Source organism: Chiloscyllium punctatum, chromosome 4 (genome assembly GCF_047496795.1).
Source record: "Chiloscyllium punctatum isolate Juve2018m chromosome 4, sChiPun1.3, whole genome shotgun sequence".
Classification (NCBI taxonomy): domain Eukaryota; kingdom Metazoa; phylum Chordata; class Chondrichthyes; order Orectolobiformes; family Hemiscylliidae; genus Chiloscyllium; species Chiloscyllium punctatum.
Window position 1 is genome coordinate 69,614,664 of NC_092742.1, and position 18,822 is coordinate 69,633,485.

At 39.3% G+C, this 18,822-nt stretch overlaps 1 protein-coding gene across 8 annotated transcripts in view; it reads left to right on the forward strand.

The window, feature by feature from the left end:
- The window catches only part of hectd1 (HECT domain containing 1), an 81,897-nt gene that overhangs the window by 29,170 nt on the left and 33,905 nt on the right, over window positions 1–18,822 (forward strand). For 5 of the 8 annotated variants that reach the window (XM_072568974.1, XM_072568981.1, XM_072568979.1 and 2 more), the window contains exons 11-23: window positions 1,165–1,303; window positions 2,872–3,042; window positions 5,241–5,463; window positions 6,619–6,882; window positions 8,212–8,288; window positions 9,320–9,454; window positions 11,480–11,626; window positions 11,714–11,808; window positions 11,886–11,991; window positions 12,459–12,614; window positions 13,333–13,472; window positions 14,182–14,505; window positions 18,526–18,692. In XM_072568974.1, coding sequence (XP_072425075.1) covers window positions 1,165–1,303; window positions 2,872–3,042; window positions 5,241–5,463; window positions 6,619–6,882; window positions 8,212–8,288; window positions 9,320–9,454; window positions 11,480–11,626; window positions 11,714–11,808; window positions 11,886–11,991; window positions 12,459–12,614; window positions 13,333–13,472; window positions 14,182–14,505; window positions 18,526–18,692 — 2,144 coding nt within the window. The remainder of the gene's footprint in view (window positions 1–1,164; window positions 1,304–2,871; window positions 3,043–5,240; window positions 5,464–6,618; window positions 6,883–8,211; window positions 8,289–9,319; window positions 9,455–11,479; window positions 11,627–11,713; window positions 11,809–11,885; window positions 11,992–12,458; window positions 12,615–13,332; window positions 13,473–14,181; window positions 14,506–18,525; window positions 18,693–18,822) is intronic. The other 3 variants (XM_072568978.1, XM_072568982.1, XM_072568980.1) reach the window with 1 other exon arrangement.

Genomic DNA, 18,822 nt, shown 5'->3' on the forward strand with positions numbered 1-18,822 from the left:
ACTTGCCCCCTCTCCGGGGCAGCTGGACTGGACACCAACAACAAGACTACTGCAGTTGCCTTTGTGGCGTAAATCTCCCAATAGCATGCACACACTCACAATGACAGCCTCACACACAACTTTATACTGCAACTTTTTGACAGGTTAGGACAATGTTGGAGAGATTATCTGGGGAAGGGGGGGCTTAGGGAAAATTTCTGTATAGAACTCCTGGGAAAGTGTGGGGAGAGAGGAAGGGCGGGCAGTCAGTCAATTGGAGACGGTGCCTGTTTAATCACTGTAAACAAAAGACGCGATCACTGTTGGAAACAAGTCTTTGATGTAATGTTTCCATCGGGATCTCGGTCTCCTTTGGATAATCCAATTTTTGGATAATTGGTATTTAGATAATAGAGGTTCCTCTGTATATTCGTGCTTCTGTCTTCAGATGTTTCTGAATTTTTGTTTATTAATTATTTAGGTACTGATCACAATGTAATTTATTCAAATTACCAGTATTCTGCAATGCAGTTTATAAATTGTGTAAATTAAGTTAAAATTAAACTTCAGAACAACACATTGTGAAGTCTTCCCTTGATCTTGCTATTTATATTGCTTTCAATTTTGGATGTAGGTTTGCTCGCTGAGCTGAAAGGTTCATTTCCAGACGTTTTGTTACCTTTATTAGGTAACATCTTCAGTGGACCTCATGCGAAGCAATACTGAAAATTCCTGCTTTCTATTTGTATGTTTGGGTTTCTTTGGACCGGTAATGTCATTTCCTGTGGTGAAATCACTTGCTGTTCCTTTTCTCAAGGGGTGGGATAGGAAGAGACTTCACAGGAAATAACATCACCACAGGAAATGACATCACTAACCCAAACATCCCAATCCTCCTGAACTACAAATCTTCTCAAAAATTGCTTTCAGTATCAAAAATGATTATCATGTATAACACTGAACTCAGTTGTTGGACATTCCCTTTTACCGTGTCCATATTTTATGTATCTGTATTGAAACAAAGAACTTGCACCAAAACACACAAAGATTGTCCAATGAATCATAAGAATGATTTATTGATGTTATCTGTCCCCAATATGAACTTGATAATTTTCAGGCTTGTTTTTCAGCTTAGTATCTCTATTATGCAATGGTCAATAATTATTTTCCCATTTTAATTTCTAGGAAAGCTAGTCTTGCTCTTGTTCGAAAGATGGTACACTATTGTTCTGAAGCACTTTTGAAGGAAGTATGCGATTCGGATGCTGGCCACAACTTGCCTACAGTGCTAGTAGAAATTACGGCTACAGTGCTAGATCAAGAGGTCAGACTTCATAGTAAAAATTTTAAAAGTTACTTAAGGTAGCATTTCAGTGCTGCAGCTTCTGTGATTTATATTGAAGATCTAGTGTCTGATAACTTAGTTATACCTTGGCACCCTTTTCAAAATGCAAGCTGATAATTACAGTTGAGTAGTACTGAAACTGGTCATTTTGAGGCAGCCAATTTAAAGTAAAACCTTTCTCATCTAAGTGTCTATATGGCTGGATAGTTTTTGGAGTATGACTGACGTACAGTTGTGAAACTTCACAATATGATCATAAATTGAAGTGTTAGGTGCTCTGCTGCACTAGCATATTTTGAAGGCACTAATTTTGAATTTAAGAATAGCCCAATTAATATATGTAACAGCTTTCTTACAAAAGTCAGTGGCATTGTTCATTGCACTGTTTTACTGTTGTTTTTTTCTTAAGTTTCCACTATAGTGTGTGTGTTTTAAAACATAACATAAAGCGCAAAAATGGTTACCTTTGGTAGTATTAATGCTCCAGAAGACCACAGTGAAACAACAACTAATTGTGTATGATTTAGCAAACTATTAACACTGCTAAAATTTGACACTTTTTTTTTCTCTCTCTGTTGATCATTTTGTCTTTTTTTATTCAGCCGTTTTATTAGAGAGAAATGTTAAATTGAGATGTGACTATTGCAGATCCCCTGGGCTAGGTTTTGGATAGTCTGATCGCTTGCCTCAGCTTTGTCCAGGGAAATCATTCTAAGAACATGTGATTGTGTGGTAATGACCCAATTGCATGCTCCAAAATTTGTCCAGCTCTTTTAAAATTTCTCCTTGTGTTTGTTTTAATGAAATGGTAAGTGATATTAGGGTTTATGCAGACCTTTGTGTGTGAATCTTGAACATATTTATTAGAAGGTTTTCTACCAAGAAGGACCAAAACAGCGATTAATCCTTTCCTTGATCATCCCATGCATATTTCCAATTACTCCTGCAAGTTAACGATAGTGATAACTGCAGTTTATTTTCTTCTTTTCCCCAAGATCAGCATTGAGACCAATCCATGTTAATTACGGCACCACAGCTGACACCAACGTACAACATGGCTTTCTTGTCTGTAAACTTTGGAATTCACAGTCTAAACCTCTTTGCCTCTACCTGTCCATAAAATGTGTCTCCTTTGATTAAATGTTAGGCCACCTTTTCCTGGTATCTCATTTGGCTTTAGTCAGATTTTATTTGATGTGCGTCTGAATGGCATTTTATTACTTAAAAGGTTTATAAATGTTTGCTTGATAATTTGTGTGGATGAGTAGCAAAATCATTTTGTACCATTTGAGAAAATTGAACCATGAGAGAGTGTGGCACCTATTTTGCAGTGGCATTTGCATTCTGTTGCAGTCATGTTTACATTCCTGTGTGTGGTTGAAACAGGGGCATTCAGTTCCAGTGTGCTTTTTAAGTTGCTGATTACTGATTAAATTGCTTATTCTATGTTCTATACTGAAGCAGATGAATGAATCTGTATTTGAAAATTTAACAATAATTTAATTTTAAATTATGATGTTGCAAACTGATATTTCCTTTTTATGCAGGATGATGATGATGGCCACTTACTAGCTTTGCAGATCATACGGGATCTGGTAGACAAAGGAGGTGACCTATTTCTGGACCAACTTGCAAGGCTTGGTGTAATCAACAAAGTGTCCACCTTGGCAGGACCATCTTCAGATGATGAAAATGAAGAGGATTGCAAGCCTGATAAGGTGTGCAGGATCTTTATTAATAACAGATTTGCATACCTAAAACAAATTTCACTTAATGTTTATTATTGCAAGATCATCATTCCTCAATGACAATGGATAAGAGTACTGCCCAACTGAACCAGTTTGTTGTTCCTCATGATTATAGTGCTGTAGTTTATTTTCTGGTAATCTGCAAATTCTGTGTTTCAAGATTGTGCAAAATTCAAGTGACTAGAGTTCAGTTCCACAGAATTTACATGTAATAACTGGCATCTCTGTGAAGGTTAAAAGTAACTCTAGCCATGGTACCTTTTGAACAACGTTTTAAGTGATGAATGATCTTTTTTTTTCATTTAAACCATCACCTGACATATCTGTTGACTTATGCTACAGATTATATAGAACAAAAATGTTAACTCGAGTTCTAATCTTTTGGCATACTGAGATTTTTGCATTTCCATTTCCACCTAGTGAGGATTATGAAGCTTATATCCAGAGTAAATGTTTAACTTCTACTTCTTCAACTAGAGCAGTAGTTAAACTGTGTTTCACTACTCTCGAGATAAGGTTTTTGGAGTCTCCGACTCCAAGGCAGATTTATTTTTATAAAAACCAGCAATGTTAACTATCAGACTGGCCTTTTATTTTCATTTCAGATGTTTATTGATTTGATCTGCAATGGTGGAATTTGAACCCATGTAACTAGCACATTAGCCTTACTGTCTGGATTATTAGTCCAGTATAATGCCACTGCACTACCACCACCACCACTTACCCCAGGGAAAGCTGCTGAATATTTTGACTTCATTCTGCTGAGGCTGCTCTTGGATGGGTAGGGCTTGAACTCAGGTTTTCTGGCCGAGAGGTAGGGACACCATCACTGCACAGCAGGAGTCCTTGGAGTAGCTGCTGTTGAGCATGGACTGACTATGCCCAGCTATGCATACCCTTTAACTCTCTTACATTTACATCCACAAATAGAAAGTATTTTCTGAGGTATAAAGAGTGCTGCAAAAAAAAAAGTAGCCCGGATAATTGTTTCCTTTTAAAAGTGCTATCTTTTCATCAGCTTCCACAACTCATTTGGTCAATTACAAATAACACAAACCCATATCCTGGATATTGAAGTAGCAACATTATAGCAGCTGGTTCTCCTGTCATGCAATAGCCAAAGCTTGTGCACGTCAGTTTAAACATGAGATATGCATAAAGTGCTTACCCAAAGTATTGAGTCAAAAGTATTTGTGGGGAAGAAAAAGCCTTTTATGACTGTATGGCACGGATTTTCTGTGCATAATTAAAATGCTATTGTGGCAGTTATCATTAAGCCATTTGGTTCTGTATACTTCACAATCATGTATGTCAAGTAACCTGTGTGTGCAGAAATGGAACTTCCGGTTTTATGTAGTTAGGGATGAAGAAATTGTGTTAATTATGGGTTCAGTTTACAGTGTAGCTTTTATAGTGCATTAACTTTTAAGAGGTTACTGCATGAAATTGGCTGCTTGAAATGCCTTGCATGATGATTATGCAAACTGTCTGGAGTCTCACTGCACCCGCTGACTGACGGAACATATGCGTGTGTGCATATCCGTCCCAACGATCTACTAATATGAACATTCACAGGCAAAAATCTAAGGCATCAAATTGGATCACAAAAGGGACAAAGGTTGTCTAAAATTGAAACCATTTACTTTCCATAACACTATCAAGAAAGGCATATCATTAGGTTTAGATTTTGTTCTTCCATGGATGCCTCCATTCTGAAGTAAAGAGGACTCTGAACTAGTGCAACACTAAAAAGAAAAATCATCTGAAATCTGAGGTGAACATTTTGGGCAATTAACATGTTGAGAAACTAACTCTGAAAATGTTGCTGTGTATCATTAGTTTCTCACTTGGTGCCCTCAATTATGTTTTTAATTGAACAGTACTGTTAAAAGTTTTTGAGCATTTACCATATACTAAGTGTTAACTCTTGTTTGTAAACGCCACTCTATTTTGGTTGCAATGATGTATAACATAATAGAAATCAGTAGTTTGGTTTTATATGCATTTAAACTGGCTGAAGCAGTGTAGGCAAATTGGGAATTTGCTAAAACAAATACTGCTGTAGTTCTGTAGGTCAGCATTATTGTTACTAGTATCTGGGGGTTTAAGTTAGTCGTCGCAAATAAGCGTAGATTCACATTTGTAACTGGCTGTAATTTCCTTTTTAGGATGATGAGCCTCAAGAAGATGCAAAAGAAATTCAGCAAGGCAAGCCATACCATTGGAGAGATTGGTCTATCATCAGGGGAAGGGATTGTTTATACATCTGGAGTGATGCAGCTGCCTTAGAATTGTCAAATGGTAGTAATGGATGGTTTCGATTCATTTTGGATGGGAAATTAGCTACCATGTATTCTAGTGGAAGTCCAGAAGGTGGCTCTGACAGCTCAGGTAAAGTGTGTGTGTCCAATACACGTTCAAGCACATAGGTTCCCAGATGGCTCAGTGAGCTCATGTATTGTAAATTTTGCACTGAGCCATGCACTTCACCAATTTCCCATGTTTGTCTGACTGAGCAAAAATGTACAAGCCCATGTTGATTTGGTTTGCAGGTGTGATTTGCCTGTGAAATGTCATGTTGGCTGCTCACCTGTATTATCAAAAATTTTATCGGGGTGGACAAGGCTACATTCTCTCTTGCCTCAATTGAAGCCCTTAAAGGTGGCATTTATCTGTCTTTGAGAATACCTTTAAAAGTTAACCCAATCTTGTATTCTCGACAGCAGGCAATTTATCCAACAGTTCTCCTAAAACTATATTTTTCAGTTAGGCAGTCAGTATATCCTCATTTTTGTTTTGGCTGCTGCGAAGAAAATCCTGCCCTTAAACTCCTCCTTGTCAGCATGGGTAGAATAAGCTGCTACATTTAACTTCATGTATTGCAGGACAGGGAAGAAAAAATTTAAGAGCTTCATCTACCTGTTGGACTGTGCAGAACAAGCATATATGGACAGAGATTGGTCTTGCATGTGGCCCCTGTGATAGTAAGGCAATAAGGTTTAAAAGTGAAGAATGACAACTGTGGAATATCAATGTTCATACCTGAGCATGAGTTGCTATTTTCCCAAAACGTGTGTGTACTAAATACACACTGGTTTCCTTTGATTAGCCATAGGCGGTCTGGTCTTTGTGTTATACTCAAGTGGCATATTTGTACCATGTTTCTCTAAGCTAATATTTTCACTTGTATCCAAGAAGCTGTAGCATTTTGTGAAAATAGTGGATTTTTTTCCCTTTGGGGGAATGTTCCTGGGTTCTGCTTAATGCTACTCTAATTACTATATTGCAACTAAAAATAAGTGGCAACTTAAGTAAACAAGTCAATGTTCAGTTATGGACCAATGTATTGTAAATGTTAAGGTGTAACATGGAGTCCAACCTGTAAGACTGCTACAAAGTAACAAAAATTGAGATCCTATTTAGGCATTTACAGTGCAAAGGTTTAGATAATTGATTTAACCATTATTATTAGCATGGTTTTGCTGTTTACAGTGGTAATGAGGATCTGACAGCTGTGTGAAATAATTTTGTCTATCTGTGTGACAGAAAGCAGAAGTGAATTCTTGGAGAAGTTGCAACGGGCTCGAAGTCAAGTCAAACCAGCAACCACAAGCCAACCCATTCTGACTGCACCTGGGCCAACAAAGCTTACTGTAGGCAACTGGTCCCTTACCTGTCTAAAGGAAGGAGAAATTGCAATACACAATTCTGATGGTCAGCAGGCCACTATATTGAAGGAGGATCTGCCTGGATTTGTGTTTGAGTCCAATCGAGGAACCAAGCATTCATTTACTGCAGAAACATCACTTGGTAAGGATGCACATGCAATTGTCGACTGTGATATAAAAATATTTTTATCTTTCCTACCTGATAACAATGATTGCAATCCTTTGACTGATTCTGTGATCATAAATGAGAGGAAATCGGTTGATGTGTGGTGTATATAGATTTCAGCAAGGCGTTCAATAAGGTTCTCCACAGTAGGCTATTATACAAAATGCGGAGGAATGGAATTGTGGGAGACAGCAGTTTGGATAAGTAGTTGGCTTACTGAAAGAACACAGAGGGTTGTAGTTAATGGAACATGTTTATCTTGGTGTCAGTTACTAGTGGCGTACCACAAGGGTCAGTGTTAGGTCCACTGCTGTTTGTCATTTTTATAAATGACCTGGATGAGGGCATAGAAGGGTGGGTTAGCAAATTTGCGGACGACACTAAGGTCAGTGGAGTTGTGAATAGTGATGTAGGTTGCAGAGAGACGTAGGATGCAGAGCTGGGCTGAGAGGTGGCAAATGGAATTTAATGTGGACAAGTGTGAGGTGATACACTTTGGACGGAGTAATCGGAATGCAGAGTACTGGGCTAATGGTAGGATTCTAGGGAGTGCGGCTGAGCAGAGGGATCTTGGTGTCTGTGTACACACTTCCCTGAAAGTTGCCACCCAGATTGACAGGCATGTTGTTCAGAAGGCATGTTTTGGCCTTTTATTAATAGAGGGATTGGGTTCCGGAACCAGGAGCTTATGCTACAGCTGTACAAAGCTCTGGTGTGGCCACACTTGGAGTATTGTGTACAGTTCTGGCCACCGCATTATAAGAAGGATGTTGAAGCTTTGGCAAGGGTCCAGAGGAGGTTTACTAGGATGTTGCCTGTTATGGAGAGAATGTCTTAGAGGAAAGGCTGAGGGCCTTGAGGCTGTTCTCGCTGGAGAGAAGAAGGTTGAGAGGTGACTTAATAGAAACGCACAAGATAATCAGAGGGTTAGATAGGGTGGACAGGGAGAGCCTTTTTCTAAGCATGGGGAAGGCAAACACAAGGGGACACAGCTTTAAAGTGAGGGGAGATAGGTATAAGACAGATGTCAGAGGTAGTTTCTTTACTCAGAAGTAAGGGTATGGAATGCATTGCCTGCAATGATAGTAGATTCGCCAAGTTTAAGTTCATTTCAGTCTTCATTGGACAGGCAAATGGATGTAAATGGAATAGTGTAGATGGATGGGCTTCAGATTGGTAAGACAGGGCGACGCAACATCGAGGGCCAAAGGGCCTGCACTGCGCTGTAATATTAAAAAATGTATAAATGTAAATCTTCATTGGAAGAAGAATAAATTGATTTAAAACTTCTCTTTTATTTTCAAGGATCGGAATTTGTAGCTGGCTGGACCGGTAAAAGAGGTAGAAAGCTAAAATCAAAACTGGAGAAAACTAAACAGAAGGTGAGTTTGCGTTCAATTTGAAATGTAAATGAAATTATTTACTAACGTGAATGATGTTGTCCACTTATATTAGCATGAGCTTCTTTGTTAATCCATCCCTCAATGAAGCCATTAAAATTAGGGATGCTTGAGGTAAGAATTAAAGACTCACTGATATCTTGGAGGGTTGTGAAGCTGGTTACAGGGGGCCAAGGCAGTAAAGTGATTTGAAAATGAAGATGATTCCAAATGAGTCTTTGATTGCTGGAGGCAAATGTAGTTCAAGTGTTTAGATGACAGGTGAACATGTCTTGACGCAAGTTAAGATGTGGGCAGCACCTCTGTTATTCAGTAGCAGCAGCATATACCACCTTCACAGAAGTTCACCAAGGCTCCTTTCACACCCACAGCGGCTACCATCTAGAAGGACAAAGGCAGCAGATACATGGGAACACAATCATCTGGAAGTTCCCCTTCAAGACACTGACTATCCTGACTTGGAATTATATTGCAGTTTTTTTCAGTGATGGGTCAAAATCCTGAAACTCCCTTCCTAACAGCACTGCTGATTTACCTACACCAGATGGATTGCAGTTCAAGAAAGCAGCTCACAGCCACTTCTCAAAGGCAAATAGAGATTAGAAATAAATTCGGTCCCAGACTCCAATGCCTTTTTTCCCATGAATTTTTTTTTAAAAATGCGTTACCAGCTACATAAGCTGGAGTTCTCGGTTTCAGTCTTTCCATGACACCTAGAGTCACCTGAGGTACATCTGTGAGGCAGAAACCATGAGGATAACGTTCTGAAAGGTGGTCACACTGTAAGTTAAGGGCAAGCAGGAAGATAGAGAATGGCTGACCACCATGCAGCCCTTGAACAGTTAGTTTGCTGATCTAACAGTGACCAACTTGCCTGACCGACCATGTTTCCTGTTGTTAGTAAATTTTCTTTTCATGTTGTTACTCCCAATACCCAGGTGCTTTTACCTCATGAAGTAATTACTTAGGAATATATTATTTTGAAAGAATTTTTAACCAATTTTTCTTTGCAGGTTAGAACCATGGCCAGAGATTTATATGATGATCATTTTAAGGCTGTGGAAAGTATGCCTCGAGGTGTGGTGGTCACATTGCGTAACATAGCAACACAACTTGAGAGTGCATGGGAGCTTCATGCTAACAGACAAGTAAGTAAAATTCATATGTTGGAATATGTGGATTTAAGATTAACTGGCTTCTGTAATAATATTTGGTACTTTAATATTGCTTTTGCTTTCCAGAGCATTTTAATTGAAATCCAAACCTAATTCAGGTATCTATCAAATTTTGCTGTTAGGAGTTTTGGTCATAGACTTTGCCAGTCTATCTAAATGCATGCTGTGGTGTAAAAGCATCCATAGGATATTGATAATGGGATGTCTGTTTCAGGGTGGGGCTTGTGTAATCAGTACCTCTAAGCTTAGCAGCTAATTGATTAAAATCTCCTGATGAAGGGCTTATGCCCAAAACGGCAGTTCTCCTCCTCCTCTGATGCTGTCTGATCTGTGTTTTTCCAGCACCACACTCGACTCTGATGTCCAGTATCTGCTGTCTTCACTTTCTCCTAACATGTGACCAATAGGGCAGTAACATGAATCCCCTTTATGGTCAGTACCCAGTATGCTATGCTCTGGGACTCTCTTTAAATTACCTGAAAGCCCAGATTGCTGTTGCTAACTTATTGCAATTAGAAGGATGTTGTGAATAAATTATGTTGATAATTCTGAACAACTGTCAAGACTCGATTATGATGAAATTGTCATTTCTTCTTTTGTGTCTTTGTAAGGAACACTTAGAGGAAGTAGAGAGATTAAAATAGTGGATGAGGAATTGAATTTGCATGTCTCAATGGAAAGAGACATTCTTAATTTTTTTTTTGGATCCTCCACTTGCCCCATAAGTTTCCCCAAAAGGGAATTGCACTGTGTAGGGCTGCATTCTTCTTTCATAACAAATACAGTGGTGCAGTTTCATCAGAGTTTTAGTATAATGTGTGAAGAGAGATAAGCAAAGCAGCTGTGTAAAATGAGACTTTGAGTAGGACGAAAGCATACAAAGATATCTATGAAGAGCTACTCGAAAGTCAAGACTAGGGGTACATTGAAGGTAACTTTGCCTCAAATTTAAAAATCACACAGCACCAGGTTTAATTGGAAGCACACTAGCTTTCGGAGCGACGCTCCTTCATCAGGTGGTAGTGGAGGGCTCAATCCTAACACAGAATTTATAGCAAAAATTTACAGTGTGATCTAACTGAAATTATACATTGAAAAATTGATTGTCTGTTAAGCCTTTCATCTGTTACAATACAGTGATGTGTAAATCACAAAACCTTTTTTTAAAAGTTGCCTTCTCGGGTTAGCTATAAACAATGGTGATAGCTGGACAATATGTTCAAGGTGTTGGCCCCCTGTGTTCTCTGTCTATGCCATGATGTTTAGATTGATTCTAATCTAAAAAGTGAGATAACAGAATTTTACATAAATTCATGCAGTTTTTGAGCAAAGTACAATGTAACTCTGCAAGTACAAATTCATTGCCTCAAATTGTTTATGATAAACCCTCTAATAGCTACTGCTGAAGTAATCTAACAGTGAATCACAGGCATGCTAAGTTTGCATATTTGAAAAATTCAGCTATGTCATTTTAACATAGCCAAAAGGGTAATGGTTGAATTGCTAAGAATTTCCTTGACCACTGATATTCTGCTATAGTAGGATATTGTGTTATCTATGTAATACCTCCCTCTCTCAGAAGCATTATCACATCTTGGTTGATGAACATGCATTTTTCCTGATTTCCACAAAGCTTTGCAGACATCATTCTTCTGACTAAGTTTTACAAATTTTTGCAAACTTGTATTATTGGTGTGCTACCTCTTCTAAGCTGCTGCAGACATTTAAATCCTGTAGAGGTATGGAGGTTACTGCTCCACACATTCTGATAAAGACTATGTTGATGACGAGTTCTTGTAATATTCAGACTATTTGTCCAACCTTGTAAACTCCAGCATGTCAGAATGTTCCTTAGCAAGTGAAAAATGATGTGTCTCTTCAGAGGTTGCCCAGGTGAAAAGTCGAAATTATAATATTACTGATCATTTTTTGCAAAGATAAATATTTGCAGAATGGTGAACATTTCAAGATGAAAAGATGATGCATCTTGTTTTCCAGGGTGTGGATGGAGAGGCTACATGGAGGGATCTAATGAAAACTGCCTTGGAGAACTTGATTGTACTATTAAAGGATGAAAACACCATATCGCCCTATGAGATGTGCAGCAGTGGGCTGGTACAAGCGCTACTTACGGTCCTCAACAATGTTAGTATGAGTTTGTGAAAGAGCCTTTGTTTGTTGTGGATCTGCTTTGTTATTTGCAAAATTCACTTATTTTATTTCACTCTGTAGAATGTGGACTTAGATGTGAAGCAAGATTGTAGCCAACTAATGGAGCGAATAAATGTTTTCAAAACTGCATTCAGCGAAAATGAAGATGAAGAAAGGTAGATGGAGCTTTTCTTAAGAAATGTTTATTTTGTAAACAATTTATTTTAATTTTGTAACAGTATTTTCTTTTTAGTCAGCCAGCTGTTGCCCTTGTTCGAAAGCTCATAGCAGTGTTAGAATCTATTGAGAGGCTGCCTCTGCATCTGTATGATACCCCGGGCTCTTCATATAACTTGCAGGTATGTGAGAGAATATTTAATGATGAACTCTATTCTTTTATTTCCCTACAGCATTGGATGTATTTGTCTGTTCATGTAGTATTTTGAAGTTATTCCTTGATATTTATAGAGTTGCACATTTTTTGTGATTGGCGTTTTTGTTCTTAAATACCAAAGGAATAATATTTATTCACTACAAGCAATCTTGATGGCCAAATCTGTAACTCTTTTGACTTGGCATGTGGCCTTAAGTGCAAAATGTCCTGATAAGACTGTTAATCTGCTCACTGTATGGAGACTGAAAAGGTCTAGGACTATTTGACATTTCAGATTTTGTACAGATTCTCTTCTGCTTCAAGTTCCCACCTGACATTAGCTATTACTTTTTAAGCAAAGTTTGTATTTTAATTCAAATTTTGTAGGTAGTCATGTAGACACTTGTTGCGTTTAACTTTGAAGTTTAGGTGCAATTCTACTAATCTTTTTAGTCTGCTTTTCCTCCCGTCAAGATCTTGACGAGAAGGCTGAGGTTTAGATTGGAACGTGCTCCTGGAGAAACGTCATTGATAGACAGAACTGGAAGAATGCTGAAAATGGAACCATTGGCCACTGTTGAATCCTTGGAGCAGTATCTTCTTAAAATGGTAAATAAACTGATGTAATGACTCAAAGTCCAAGTACTGAGTATAAGCGTTGTCCAGCATGGAAACAGACCTTTCGGTCCAACTCATCCAGGCCAACTAAATATCCTGAATTAATCAAATCCCATTTGCCAGAATTTGGCCGTACGTCACCAAATCCTTCCTGTTCATATCCCCATCAGATGCCTTTCAAATATTGTAATCATACCCTACTTCTTCTGGCAGCTCATTCCATAGATGCACCACTGTCTGTGAGGAAAAGTTGCCCCTTGGGTCCCTTTTATATCTTTGCCCTCTCACCTTTAAGCTATACCCTGTAATTTTGGACTCCCTTACCTCGGGAAAAGATCTTAGTTATTCACCCGATCGATACCCCTAATGATTTTATAGATCTCTCTGCTGTCATCCCATCTCTGATGTTCCAGGGAAAATAACCCCAGCCTATTTAACCCCTCTCTATAGTTCAAACCCTCCAATGCCGCCAGCAACATCCTTGTAAATCTTTTCTACACCCTTTCAAGTTTAACAACATCTTTGCTATAGCAAGGAGACCAGAATTAAACACAGTATTCGAAAAGGGACCTAACCAATGCCTTGTACAGCTGGAACATGACCACGGAATTCCTATACTCTGCACTGGCCAATAATCTCTTAAAAGGATATTAAAGAATTAGTGAAAATGTAACAATCTTGGGTTCTAACTTCAATTTTTTTGGTGCAGGTGGCAAAACAGTGGTATGATTTTGACAGATCGACGTTTGTCTTTGTGCGTAAACTACGTGAAGGACAAATATTTACTTTTCGGCACCAGCATAATTTTGATGAAAATGGAATAATATACTGGATTGGGACAAATGCAAAGTAAGATAAACTAAGGTTTTCTGAAATTGATGCATTTTCTAAAAAAAAACTTTTAAATATTTCATAAATATATATGTGGAAAATCTCAGTTCTTGAGTTAACCAGTTGGCACATCACTTTTTTTTTTGGGGAAGGTTTGCACACTGAATAATTTTGTACAGAGTGCCTCAAATGTTTTCTGCATTTGACCATTTTCCTTCACCATAATCCAAATAGAAAAGGTTACTTGTAAAGCTGTATTGAGTTTGAGACACTGACTACGTGATTTCCTGTGCTCCTTGCATCTGTACCCGACTTAAGGCTTATGTTGGAGATTCCATGTAATAGTCCCACATCTTTCAGTTTTGCAACAAATGAGCAAGAGTAACTCATACTGCACTGTTTGGAAACCTCCATCCAAGTTGTGATTTATAACTGATGCAAATTTTATCCATCATTTGAATTCTATCTTACAGTAATCTGTACAGTTGGCAGCGGCTGCTATGTCTCGCGACCGGTATATTTGCTTTTGAGTGAGAGTATTTACTTCAGCTGAGGTAATCGATTTGAAGTGTATTAAGTAAATTATAGGAGAATAATTTTCAGAGTCATGGAGGTGATACGACATAAGTAATATGGGAAACAGGAGTAATGATCTGTCAATAATATAACCACAATTATAAGATTTTTGTTGAATTTCTTATTTAAGAATCCTAATGTTAAATTTCAGAACTGCATATGAGTGGGTGAATCCTGCAGCTTATGGCTTGGTGGTTGTAACATCTTCGGAAGGGAGGAATTTACCATATGGACGATTGGAAGATATTTTAAGTCGTGACAGCTCAGCCCTTAATTGTCACACGAATGATGATAAGAATGCTTGGTTTGCAATTGATCTTGGCCTTTGGGTGATCCCGTCAGCATATACTTTGCGACATGCACGTGGTTATGGGCGGTCTGCCCTGCGGAACTGGGTTTTTCAAGTTTCCAAAGATGGACAAAACTGGACAACTCTCTACACTCATGTGGATGATTGCAGCTTGAATGAACCAGGGTGAGTCAGCAGAATTAGGAAAAATTACAATCAAACACTATTATAATATTGAGAAATGGAAATTGCAACTCAAGTTTTGACGAATTACATAGATATATAATGCAAAACCTGTACATTGACACAACTCTCTCTCTACTGGTGTTTATCCTCTACATTGACTGTATCCAAATAGGACGATGCAATAATTAGTGGCATAGGTCACGGGGCTCTCCAAGCTCTCTCCACTATTCGATAATACAGTGGCTGATCTGATTTTCACCCCAACTCTGCATTCCCACCTAAAAGATTCCTTATCTCTACCTTAAATTGCCAATTTTTAAAAAAAATCTGTGACCCCTAAAAGAGAAATCCTTTCCACCAGCAGTTTAAGTTCCCTGAGAATCTTCTATGTTTCACTCAAACCATCATTTACTCTTTTGAATTCCAATGCATACAGCTCTGGCTGTCCAGCTTTTCCTCCTAAAATAGCCTGCCCATTACATTTGTGAGGTAAAAACAATGACTGCAGATGCTGGAAACCAGATTCTGGATTAGTGGTGCTGGAAGAGCACAGCAGTTCAGGCAGCATCCAAGTAGCTTCGAAATCGACGTTTCGGGCAAAAGCCCTTCATCAGGAATAAAGGCAGTGAGCCTGAAGCGTGGAGAGATAAGCTGGAGGAGGGTGGGGACGGGGAGAAAGTAGCATAGAGTACAATGGGGGAGGGGATGAAGGTGATAGGTCAGGGAGGAGAGAGTGGAGTGGATAGGTAGAAAAGGAGATAGGCAGGTAGAACAAGTCCGGACAAGTCATGGGGACAGTGCTGAGCTGGAAGTTTAGAACTAGGGTGAGGTGGGGGAAGGGGAAATGAGGAAGCTGTTGAAGTCCACATTGATGCCCTGGGGTTGAAGTGTTCCGAGGCAGAAGATGAGGCGTTCTTCCTCCTGGTGAGGGAGCGGCGGTGAAGGAGGCCCAGGACCTCCATGTCCTTGGCAGAGTGGGAGGGAGAGTTGAAATGTTGGGCCACGGGGCGGTGTGGTTGATTTGGTGCGGGTGTCCCGGAGATGTTCCCTAAAGCGCTCTGCTAGGAGGCGCCCAGTCTCCCAATGTAGAGGAGACCACATCGGGAGCAACGGATACAATAAATGATATTAGTGGATGTGCAAGTAAAACTTTGATGAATTGGAAGGCTCCTTTAGGGCCTTGGATAGAGGTGAGGAAGGAGGTGTGGGTGCAGATTTTACAGTTCCTACGGTGGCAGGGGAAAGTGCCAGGATTGGAGGGTGGGTTGTAGGGGGGCGTGGACCTGACCAGGTAGTCACGGAGGGAACGGTCTTTGCGGAAGGAGGAAAGGGGTGGGGAAGGAAATATATCCCTGGTGGTGGGGTCTGTTTGGAGGTGGCGGAAATGTCGGTGGATGATTTGGTTTATGCGAAGGTTGGTAGGGTGGAAGGTGAGCACCAGGAGCGTTCTGTCCTTGTTACGGTTGGAGGGGTGGGGTTTGAGGGCGGAGGTGCAGGATGTAGACGAGATGCGTTGGGCATCTTTAATCACGTGGGAAGGGAAATTGCGGTCTCTAAAGAAGGAGGCCATCTGGTGAGTTCTGTGGTGGAACTGGTCCTCCTGGGAGCAGATCCGGCGGAGGAATTGGGAATACAGGATGGCATTTTTGCAAGAGGTAGGGTGGGAAGAAGTGTAATCCAGGTAGCTGTGGGAGTCGGTGGGTTTGTAAAAAATGTCAGTGTCAAGTCGGTAGTCATTAATGGAGATGGAGAGGTCCAGGAAGGGGAGGGAGGTGTCAGAGATGGTCCAGGTAAATTTAAGGTCAGGGTGGAATGTGTTGGTGAAGTTGATGAATTGCTCAACCTCCTTGCGGGAGCACGAGGTGGCGCCAATGCAGTCATCAAAGTAGGGGAGGAAGAGGTAGGGAGTGGTGCCGGTGTAATTACGGAAGATCAACTGCTCTACGTAGCCAACAAAGAGACAGGCATAGCTAGGGCCCATATGTGTGCCCATGGCTACCCCTTTGGTCTGGAACCAAACTTTCTTAGAACTTCATCCAACGCATGTGCACCCTTTTAAATAAGGTGGCCAATACTTCAGCCGTGCTCTTGCTGGTATTAGCCAATGTTACCCTCAACGTTTTTTTTAGAAAAAAGCATTCTTTGCTCTCCTAATTACTTGTTGTGCCTTCAACTACCTTTTCTTGCAATTGATACATAAGGACATACAGATTTCTCTGTATTTCCAAGTGGTGCAATCTCTCACCATTCGCACAAAAAAATCTTCTTGTCAAAATATACAAGTTCCCATTTGTCCTAATTTTCACTCCATTTGCAGATCTTTTGCCCCTACCTATGTCCCTTTTGTAGCAGCCTTTATGCTATCCTCACCATTTAATCTCCTCCTGATGGTGGAAAATTGCCCAGCCATGTTCGGATAACAAAAATGGTGGACAAATCCAACTTCGCCAACTACAGTCACATCAGCTGGCAAGAGTCATACCTATCATAATGGAAGATGATTCTTGGAAACCAGTGAATCCCTCAATATTACTGAATTTCTCTGAAAATCAGATCCAACCATTTTTAGCTGTTTCATCAATGATTTTTCCCTTCATTGACTGACTGCAACTGTTCAGATACTGAAGCAATCACTGCCTGCATGCGGCATTACCATTTCTCAATTTCCCAACCATCACTATTAGTAGGTCTGAGGCCCGGAATTCTGTTTTTGTTTTTTTGGAAGCCTGTTTTACATATTGCTTTAGTGATAGATTTATATCATTTCTTATTAATATTTCTTACATATTGGTGGACTAGTGAATTTGTGCTTTGTTTCTGTTTTCCTCATTCCTTTCCAATAGTTTGCAGCCCAAAGCATCTCCCCCACCCTAGTGGACTTTGTATGGGAGTACATCTTGACTTTCATTCTATGCTCAATAGTCCATTTTTATTAAACAGTTTAAATCATTGAGAAATTACTCTCAATGACTTATCTTGTGATCTTAAAGCCTCAAAACTCTCTCCCCTTGCACTTTGCCAAATGAGGGAATACCAGGTAAAGTGTTTTCTAACACCAAAATGTGCAACCACATGTATGGAGATTGTTTTCAGCTGTTCTATTGCCTAGCTTTTGATGCCACCATACTTGACACTGATCTGAATTTTCCATGCTTCATGCTCCACAGATCCTTTCACATCCCTCCAACATTCCACCTCGAATTGGACATCCCCACCAGGACAATTTCCTGCTCTCTATCAACCCTGTCCACCTTCATGCTTTACATCCAGTTCACCTCTGTAATGATCAGTGATCTTGTTACTGGATGGATGTAGGAATTGGTACCTCAATTGTTTAAGAATCTAAAATCTGAAGCATGGGTACTTTTAACTTTGAGGGATTTACAATGCCATTGAAATTATAAGTGGCTATAGATAAGTTAACATTCAAAGGATAAAGATTGTCGATTAAACCTGGAGGGTTATGATTGACAGAGTGAAAGGTGAAAGCACGAATGAAGTGTTAAACTTAAATTGAACAGTATGGAAGATCTGATATTGCCCTGATATCTGTACGTTCCTGGAAACCTCCAGATTTTAAGTTGTTTTTCTGGTCCCTTTGCTTTGCTCAAAAATGAACTTGACCCCTGTACCTTCTGTACCAGATCTCTAATCAAATACTTTTCTGAAAGCAAACATTTAAAAACAAATTTTCACAGACTTGAATCTTAATATTTAATTTGCCATTATAAAATTAAATGACCCTCTTTAAATGCTTCATATTTCTGACACTGATTTAATGATGTAGCCACCTTTTTGAATGCATAAGTTAAAAACTTTCCAGCAGTATGAAGACCTAGTGTGGACCCTAAAACTTGTTTTTTAAACTCAATGGTCAATTTTAGATTTATCTGAATTGAATAATCAGATTGATGGATAACACTGATTGAAAGACTTAACATTTTGGAAAGGTGTCATTTTTGAATTGAACTGGCTAAATGTTTTGATAATTCTTGACCTGATTTAAAATACATGTTCTAGGTCTACAGCAACATGGCCTTTGGATCCTCCAAAGGATGAGAAACAGGGATGGAGACATATTCGAATTAAACAAATGGGTAAAAATGCCAGTGGGCAGACTCATTACCTCTCCCTCTCTGGATTTGAATTGTACGGGACAGTCTCTGGTGTATGCGAAGACCAACTAGGTGAGACAATTGCTGTAAAGCATTAACAATTTCAATTATTTTTAATGCATACAGTTTTACAAATTAATTTATTCAATTCACCTTCAATTTATCATTGTCCTGTTAAGTTCAATGTTATTTTAAAATGTAC